The sequence below is a fragment of the Rhopalosiphum maidis genome, chromosome 1, assembly GCF_003676215.2.
Source record: "Rhopalosiphum maidis isolate BTI-1 chromosome 1, ASM367621v3, whole genome shotgun sequence".
NCBI classification, from domain to species: Eukaryota; Metazoa; Arthropoda; class Insecta; order Hemiptera; family Aphididae; genus Rhopalosiphum; species Rhopalosiphum maidis.
In genome coordinates this window covers 75,023,567-75,034,236 of record NC_040877.1, presented here as the reverse complement: position 1 = coordinate 75,034,236, position 10,670 = coordinate 75,023,567, and the positions used below count along the sequence as shown (strand labels likewise).

At 26.7% G+C, this 10,670-nt stretch overlaps 1 protein-coding gene across 2 annotated transcripts; it reads left to right on the top strand.

Moving 5' to 3' along the window:
• Positions 1-332: 332 nt before the first annotated feature.
• LOC113549060 (cullin-3-B-like) lies at positions 333-5,983 on the top strand. Of its 2 annotated transcripts, XM_026950209.1 has the most exons (3): positions 333-805; positions 883-3,339; positions 5,856-5,983. In XM_026950209.1, exon 2 carries the CDS (start codon positions 920-922, stop codon positions 3,299-3,301), a length of 2,382 nt encoding a protein of 793 aa, XP_026806010.1. In that variant the 5' UTR covers positions 333-805; positions 883-919; the 3' UTR covers positions 3,302-3,339; positions 5,856-5,983. The 2 variants fall into 2 exon arrangements, with proteins under 2 accessions (XP_026806010.1, XP_026806009.1); XM_026950208.1 differs by having other exon boundaries at positions 334-3,339.
• Positions 5,984-10,670: the final 4,687 nt, after the last annotated feature.

The following is a 10,670-nucleotide window of genomic DNA, read 5'->3' as shown; positions in this document are numbered from 1 at the left end:
GCTGTCCTTCCTCCCCCCACGGATTCTTTAAATCATCATAAATTTGAGTTGAGTGATGTTAGTTGTAGCTAACTCTTGCAGAATTGTAGATTGCTGTAGGCATGTAGCCTGTAAGACACTTTTGAGTCTCCACGTCTCTCTCTCAGTGGCCCAGTACGACGAGGATTTTCGAATATAGCCACGATTTTCATGGAACAAAAACCACGACAGACCTGTGATAACCAACATAACCTAACGAACAGCAAAAAAATCGTGTGAAAAGACATTATAATGTATTATACATTTGTATTGTATATTTGTATGTACACTTTATTATTTTCGCCACCACTGTAGACTATACAATACTACAATATTCTTACTACACTAATTTCATAGTGTACAATATTATACTGATAGTAGTGTGTTCTTATGTTTTGAAACATAGTGAAATGAAATGATTTAAACGCGTTGAAAATTTGAGATATTTTTTTTTGACTGGTCATTGCTTCATTTTATGTGAAAGTGTCCGTGTGTCTGAAATTGATCGTGCTGCTCTATGTTGCCGCATCAGTTTTAGTTAATCGTTGGACCTGCGGTATCATTCAGACTCCGTGCTCGCAAAGTGCACTGCGGTTACGGCAAAACGATCTGCGGGATCAGATCACGACTATTGTAGTCCGGAAATAATAGTTGATATTCACCAGTACATCGTCCGGAAGAGGAGGAACGGAGTCTTATATACACTGGTATTTTTTTCGGTCTCCGATTTTTCTACCCCCTCCCATCCCTAGGCTGTACACGAAAAATCTCCAAGGACCACTATTAAGTACTGCTAGATCATTCATTTGTGTCTAGATTGATGTGACATGTTTTTTTATACATTCGACCACTTTAATTTAACAGACGACCATCGTGCACTGATGGTGATTGCGTGCCAACTATGAGTAGTGACCCGTTGGGAAGGAGACGCAGTAGTATCATGAATAGTACTGTGCCAAAGAAGAGGGGAAACATGCGTGTCAAGGCGTTTCCATCTCGCACTGACGAGAAGTTTGTTGACACCACTTGGGCAATGCTGAAAAATGCCATACAGGAAATACACAAGAAAAACAACTCATGTCTGAGCTTTGAAGAACTGTATCGAAATGCATACACTATGATACTGTTAAAGCATGGTGAACGCTTATACAACGGTATGAGGGAGACTGTTTCCATACACTTGGAAACCAAAGTGCGAGAGGATGTTCTCGTTGCTCTAAACAATAACTTCCTGCAGACCTTGGATGAGTGTTGGAGGGACCACCAAACATCTATGGTCATGATTAGAGACATTCTCATGTATATGGACAAAGTGTATGTGAAGAACAACGAAGTCGACAGTGTTTATAATCTTGGACTCGTGCTCTTTCGTGACATAATTGTGCGACATGACCGTATACGAGATCACTTACGCGAGACACTGTTGAGCATGGTGATGAAAGAAAGAAACGGTGAAGTAATAGACCGTATTGCACTTAAGAATGCCTGCCAAATGCTTATGATATTAGGTATACAAAATAGGATAGTTTATCAAGAAGATTTTGAACGTCCGTTCCTCGCTCAGTCTAGTGAATTTTATAATGTTGAAAGTCAAATGCTTTTGGCTGAAAATAGTGCTTCCATTTATATTAAAAAAGCTGAATCTCGAATAAATGAAGAAGCTGAACGAGCTAAAAATTACCTTGATGTTTCTACTGAAAGTCGTGTGATTCAAGTAGTCGAAGAAGAGCTTATTAAAAAGCATATGAAGACTATTGTTGAAATGGAAAACTCTGGATTTGTTTTCATGTTGAAGAATCAGAGAACAAAAGATCTGGCCTGTATGTATAAGTTATTGAGCAATTTGTCTGATGGTTTAAAGACCATGTCTGATTGCTTAAGTAAGTATTTAAGAGAAGAAGGTCGATCTTTAGTCAAAGAAGACGAGACTGATTTAAATCCCGTCACTTATGTACAAAGCTTATTAGATCTCAAAGATAAATTGGATTATTTTTTGTATAATTCGTTTGGAAGTGATAAAATGTTTAAACAAACAATATCTTCAGATTTTGAACATTTTCTTAATCTTAACTCAAAGTCTCCTGAATATATGTCATTATTTATTGATGATAAATTGAAAAAAGGAGTGCGTGGTATTGATGAAAATGATCTAGAACCTGTGCTTGATAAAGCCATGGTATTGTTCCGATTTCTACAGGACAAAGATGTTTTTGAAACATACTATAAACAACATTTAGCTAAAAGATTGTTGTTGAACAAGTCTGTGAGTGATGATAATGAGAAAAATATGATCTCAAAGTTAAAAACTGAATGTGGATGTCAATTTACTTCCAAACTAGAAGGTATGTTTAAAGACATGTCTTTGTCAAATACCATAATGGAATCGTTCAAATTGTACTTGTCCAATTCACCATCATCTAATTGCAATAATATTGATTTATCAGTTCGCGTGCTAACTACTGGATTTTGGCCATTACCAACAACTACTCCAAAGTGCAATGTTCCAAGCATAGCACGTTTGGCGTATGAAGAATTTAGAACTTTTTATCTGGGCAAACATAATGGCAGGCAACTTCGACTTCAACCACAATTAGGTTCTGCAGATTTAACTGCTATTTTCAATGACAACCGTAGAGAGAATAGTGTAACATCTGTAATTAGTTCAAATGGAAGTGGTAGTACTGTTGTGTCGACATCTTCTATCTCTGGTACTAGCATGAACAATTCTAATTCATCTGTACGTAAGCATATTTTCCAAGTATCAACTTATCAGATGGCAATATTGATGTTGTTTAATAGTTATGAAAAGATGACAATGGAAATGATAATGAATGAAACTGACATTAATGAAAAAGACTTAACTAGGGCATTACAATCTTTAGCAATGGGAAAACCGTCACAAAGGGTGTTGTTGAAGAGTCCCAAAACAAAAGATATTGAACCACATCATGAGTTTTCTGTTAATGAGTCATATACTTCAAAATTGTATCGTGTTAAAATTCAGTCGATTACTACCAAAGGAGAAAACGAACCAGAGCGGAAGAAGACTAAAGACAAAGTAGAAGAAGATCGAAAACATGAAATAGAAGCAGCACTCGTACGCATTATGAAGGCTCGTAAAAAATTAACACACAATACACTTATTATGGAGGTAACAGAACAATTAAGATCTAGGTTTATGCCTTCGCCTGTTCTCATTAAGAAACGTATTGAATGCTTAATCGAAAGAGAATATTTAGCACGCACACCAGAAGATCGAAATACTTACAATTATGTTGCATAAATATTCTAACGTACCACCATCTATATTGTATAAATAAGGTAAATATTTTAACCAATATTTTTTTATACAGCTATGAGTTAAATTTGTAATATATTTATTTATATAAATGTATATATAATGCATCATAAATACTTACGAGCAGAAATATCTAAATATATTTACATTTTAAACCTATAAATTATATATAAATTTAATTTAATGATTTCATAAATTTATATGAAATGCCCACAATAATTTCATAAACTTACATATAACTAATGTATAAAATATATTTAATGTAAAGGTTAACATTTTGTTGTCATAATTGAAAATAGTTATCTTACTATTATTTGATACTTGTAATATTATGAAAGTTATGTTATTCTATTGGCCATGTTACAAGTGTATCATAAAATATAAAGAACTTATAAGTTATAATATACATCCAATTTTAACTTAAATTGTATCCCAGTATGCTTCTAACATACAATATGATCCTTGTATTTGTATGTAAACATATTTTGAGAATATATTATCCAAGAAATAATTTATTAATTTTTCAAACATTACAAAATGTATAAAATAAAAATTGATATTCCTTTAAATATCTTATATTTTGTTTATAAAGATGTCAAAACTGTCATATGTCATCTCTATCCTATAAATAAACAACAGAAAGTTTATGTTAAATAAAAATCCACTTTGTCTTGTTAGTTTAAATATAACAGTGAATTGACTTATTATCAAATACATTTAGGTAAGATTATTATAAAAAGCGTGTTTTAGACTTTTATTTAATATTTAAATTTTAAGACAAGTTATAGGCGTTTGAAAATTATAATATTTTACGTATTCCTAATTTATAAATTATAACAGACTTCAAATTAAAATATTAATTTTAGTCCATTAGATGACACTAGATAATATTCTTACTTTTAAATTTGATAATATGGTAATTTATTTAAAATTGAAATTAATAACACAAGAATTCTTATGAACTTAAATTTTTTACACTCTTTGTTTTTAAAGACAATACATGCGTGTAGCATCTCTTAACTCATAATTAGGTTATTCTCTTGTAAAATAGGAAAAATACTTAAAAATATCAATCTGTTAGAATAATTTATCTCATGGCATGATTTATAATTTAACGTATATTCTATGACATATAATAGATTCAATTAGTTATTATTAATGGTGAATAAAACATTACAAAATTAGTTGTTAGGTATGTTATAAATTTATAATAATATACATTATTTAGTTTCATATAATATCCTAACCTGTATCAAGAACTAGAAGTGCCATACTTGCTCATAGACTAAAAATAAATACAATCCTATTCTTATCCTTGTTTGATGTCATAATGTATTTTTTGGCGTATAGGAAACTTAATAATTAATTAATGATATTACTTTAATATAATTTAATAGGTTAAACATGTATTATTAGTGAAATTAAAATTTGTCTAAAATAAATATTAATATTGACTAGGTACATTAAATACATTTATATTGATTAAACTGCTTATAAAATAAACATATAAATTACTTAATTTTAAAATTAATTAAAATAATAATTTTACTATTGAGAGTTACAAATAAAAGAGGGTACCAAACCATATTTATATTTATGTATAATATTTTAATTTTTTTTTTGTCTTAAAATGTAATGTTTATGTACTATAAAAATTACAAATTACCACTCAATATAATTTTAAATTGACAGTACTATGAGCTTTTTACATACGTAGGTCTAGAATCCCAAGACCTCATTTATCCTTAACTATAATAGAGTGACTCATCAAGTATGCTCACCCCTATTTTTACTTAAATAATGAATTTGTTTCAATTTTGAATTTTTGGAATTTTCTAGTCATTCTTTTAAAATTCTTGAGATTTTTTGTACTACTTAGGGTTAAGTCACTACTTAAGTAGTATCCTTCACAAGTTTGGTATATCGATGCCTATGGGTATATAAAATTTTAGATTTTTCCAGTTATATTTGTACAAATTATAATTTATTATATATATATCAAGAAAAGAATAATAAAAAAAGCCTTGGAAACACCACTGAATTTAAATAATTTTTTTAAAACAATTCTTGGGTCTCAAAATTTTACCTTCTCATTAAGCTTTAACAGTTGTCCATTTGTTGCTAACTAACTTATTGTTTCAATTTTATAATATATATTTATTATTATAAATGTTAATTATTAAATATATTAATATAAAAGTGTAAATATATTTATATTTATTAATTAAAATGTTTACGAATAACTACTATAATTTTATTGAATAATGTTTAAAAAAAACATTAGAAAATTTGAATATAATAAATATTATTTACCTAGGTGTATTAGGTATACTTTTATTAATTATTATTTTAAGTAAAAAATTTAAACGTAACTAATATTAATCAATTGAGTTTTTTTAAAATTAATTGATTAAATTTAAGCTATGTCTAGTTTTATTTCAAATAAAAATAGTTTTGACATACAATAATACAAGATTTTATGTATAATGTTTATTATGTTTAATGTACTATAATAAAACATTTTATATTTTGTTTGCAGGTTATTGATATTCAAGAAGAATAAATTTTAAAATACTGAAGAACACATAATTTTCAAAATTACTTTTATATTTGGTTTTAATTTAATAAAAAAACCATGTATTCTACCAATTATTTTATAATTTTTTTTTTTTAATGTTTAAAATAAAATAGTGATACTTAAATATTATCTCTATTAAAATGTAATTATTGAATATGTTGTAGCTTATACATTTTTAGCTTCAGTCTTATTTTAAACAAGATTGATTTAACTTTGAAAAATTTTACTTTTCAAATATGAATAAATAAGCTGATTTGAAATGTTAAATTTAATTGTAAAATTAATTGTATTCATTATTTGTATAACCAGTAGGTATACAATTTGTTTGTATGCTATATTGTCAAATATGAATTGATTTGGTTTCCAACAGATAATATACAATTTTCATAATGTGGATCATTAACATCTCTGTGCTAAGGTGCAGTTTTTAAAATAACATTTTTTCAAGATATTGAAATAAACGTCATGATTATTACACTTGTATATTATAATAAAATTTATATACATTTACGGTTAATTTGTATGCCTATATTTTATGTTATATATATATATATATATATATATAATAACATTGAATAGTTTTTGATTTTAATTTTTTTTAAATGTAATATATCATTGTTTATAAATAAAAATAAAATGCATTTATTTTATTGCTGTATGTTTAATATAGGTTATAAGTATCTTCATTATACTAAAACTATTTGTTAATTTTTTATACAATAATCATTTAAAAAAAAGTGATATACCTACTATTAAAATGTTACAACATTGAAATAATTGAAATGTAAATTTGTTTTTACCTAATCTAACAATATTTATTGTTGGAGGAATTAGTGTAATCAGGTTTCATTGGTTAGTAGAAGATAGGGTAAGTAAATATATACATTTATGTGTACATAACAAAGAATCAATATCATAATTGAGTTGTGCTAGTGAAACCAATTATAAAACAAAATAATTTTTTTTGGAAGAGGGGCACAACGCCTAAACCTTCTTGATAACGTTTTGAAACAAGTCATTGTATATTTAAAAATTAAAAAATTCAAGTATGCTCTGAACTCTGAAAGGACCAAATAAAATAGTTGATACATTTTAAAAGAATAAAGACTAATAATTCTTAATTTAAAAATACTATGCCCTATTTGCTAATATATTCATTATTCATTAGGTATAATACTACAATGGTATAAAAGTTAGTTTCATCGAGTAGATACTAGATAGGTCAGTAGGTACCTACTTTATTATTTCTTTATTAATTTACTAATGACTACAATGATGAAAATAATATAATTATTACTGTGCTAATTAATAGGTATATCACATATTCACATCTATCGAAATAATCTTTTCACTTGTAAGAAATAATGATTATTGTGATGAATTTTTTAGGCTAGATTCCGCCAGTTGTTGATTTCGAATATTAATACATCATAGTCATGGTTGGGCAGTATCTTCGATTTAAGTATCTTAGATACAAATGTATCACGTAAAACGTATCTTGAAACGTATCTTAAATTATATAAAGTATTGAGTATCCAGTATCGTGATACATTTTTAGTCAATATATCGAGTATTTCATAAAATAATTGTCAAAAAATACTCGATACTTTAATGCGATATTTTGAAAAATTAATTTTATGAATTCATAATTTAATTGCAGTACAACTTGAACGAAATTATTTTTCAACCTATTCGCCATATTAACTTATATAGTTACCTATATATGTATATCCCTGACAGGATTTATTCATAATTCTACTAGGAATAAATTATCAAACATTACTCTTGAAAAATTAGTATTTTTAAAAGGAAATAAGAATGATGATATCTATAATTTATTTTTATTATTATTTATTCATGTAATTTAATAAGCGACTTATTATAATACATTTATACTTAATTAATATTTTAAATTTGAAAGTTAAATACATTTAACGTTTCTTGCCGTGTCATATACTATTTGAGAATCATGGACGAAAAGTCCATAGACAAAATGTTGCACAAAAAGTCCGGATTCGATTTGTATAGTCGGACAAAAAATCCGAGCACATTTTTAGTGTCGGACAAAAAGCCCGAAAATACAAAATATTTTGTATTCCCAATAAATATTTATTTTAAAAATTTAAAAATGCTGTAGATATACATATTTTTATATTTTCGTATAACTAACAAAAATATAACGGAAATCCACTATATCTAATAGTATAGTTAGGTTACCTATAATAATGATAAATTTACATTTTTTTGTTATAATTATTATGTACTATTTTTTTTAGTTTTAGTATAAATTGACGTGTTTATAAATAAAATACAATTCACTGTTTGTTAAAATATATTTAGTTACAAATAAATGTTGATATTGTTGTTCTAATTCTAATGTGTTGTAATAAATTATATACTCGTAATTATAAATGAAAATAAAAAAATAGAAATAAATTTAATAATATAATGTGTATAATATGTAATGTCTACAAACATTTTTAAATTTTTAAAATAAATATTAATTGTATAAAATATTTTGTATTTTCGGACTTTTTGTCCAACATTAAAAATGTGCTCGTACTTTGACTATGATTCATAGTACAGTTAAAATATTTATTATAAATTATTTACTTATTTGATTACTAATTAATATCATATTATAATCAATTCGGCTTTAGATAACCATAAGGATACCGGGTAATGAGGTAAAAGCACAGAACAAGTTTTTGCAACAGTACCAACTATCAAGCTACGGTATATGAGCACGATTAAGACGATCTTCAATATTTATTCTTTTGCTTCAATATCCACACTCAGAGAAAATACAGTTTAAATTTCTATGATTTCATTCCATTGATTTACTATTTTATTGTTTTCTTAAAATGTATGACAAATTTTATCATTTCAAAGTAACATTGCATTTTTTTTTTAAATAATCATTATTTTGAAGGAAAATTTACTTTTGTCTAGTACGTACATTAAATCTTTAGTTTAAAGATATTAAGGTAATATTTTAAAGGTAGTATTATTAATCTTAATATCTTATTACAAATTACAATTAATATTTGTTTCTACTATATGATATCTTACTATGAAAGAAATAATTTCTTTAAATTGTATAAAGTCATAATTGATTTAATGGAAAATTTATTATTTTTCAAGAGTTGTCAATTTCATTAATTTAATGAAATTAATAACTTGAATATAATGAGTTGACTTCATTGAATCAAAATCATACCTGTTTTTCATTGATTAGATGACATTTTTCTCTGAGTGCATATAAAGATTATTAAATGTGTATGATCAAAGCCCGTACACAGAGGGGGGATTTGGGGTTCAACCCCCCAGATATTTTTAAAGTAGAAACAAACTAACTATAAACTTTATAATGTATTTTCAATTCATGTATTATAAATATTTTAACTCACCCCCTCCCAAAATTGATCCTGAATACGTGCTTGGTATGATCTCAATTAAACTATGTAAAATAATGTCTATAGATATATATTATTAAGTCATTAGACTTATAAGTCTAATGAATAACTTTAATTATTTTGGCAATAAGTTACTTTCTCATACTTTTAAGTAATATCCTAATTATAAATTGTCACCTGCGATATTACCCGGTAATCGATGTAATATTCGTACGCTTTCCCAATTCTAGATTCTAGGCGTCTTTTTTTTTAGTTATTAGTATTTTCAATCTAATTCGTCGCTTGATTAATGATATCCATATTTTGAATCTATACTTACTAATTGTACTAATGTACACATACTGTTTGCATACCTATTTAAAGTTTCTAAAATTGGTGTTTAGGCAATTGTGAGGAGCTGATATTCTACCCCCTGCAGTTATACATATTAGTATATTATATATACATATTATACATATTGTATTCATTTTTGTAGATTTTTTTATTTTTAATATATATTGTTAAGAGACCGTTATACACGCATGTGTTGTCTCTCTCTTACTATTTACTAACGTACATCATAGCAAATTTGCGTAAATTATTAGATACTATTCTTACCTATACATTTGATAATAGGTAAATTTACTTTAATATTAAAGCTAACATCACAAAATGTATTCTGCTGAACGCAAATATGCTATAATGTACAATAGTACGAGAGAGACAAATATATGCGGGTATAACGTCCTCTTAAACCTATATTTTAATAATAGTAATTAAAATAACAAATTGACAAATTAAAGCAAAATTAAGAATTATAACTAAAAATGTAATTAGAAAAATAAAAAAAGAGGATCTATTTTTTGGTGGGGTGGGGGGGGGGGCGTAAAAATATAATTGACCCAGGGCGCAAAAATTGTAAATATGGCCCTGACCCTCACACAATAATGGATTTTTCTCCTCGTTAAACGAGTTGCATACAAATTCCAAAAATGGTCAAACATCATACTTATTATGTATTAATTATAAACAGTAAAAAATCGAGTCCTCTAAGAAGGGGGTGGCGTAATATACGTTAATTTGGTGGTATAGATATCTTCGTCAAACTATTCGTTCAATATTTTACTTTTTAAGAATTGTACGTTTTACAATCTTTATCTTAAAAGTATGATATATTTTGTATTACATACTTTTCTTTTCGAATGCAACTTATTGAAACGTACATAATTGCACCTATACCTATCATACAACTGTCTATTGTCTATAGTCTATAGTATAGACTCTATACCTACCGATTTTGAAATAAAAATTTAAAATAATAAATTCTATTTCTAAAATTCAAATTACCAATGTATGAAATGGACTCGCAAAAATAATATTA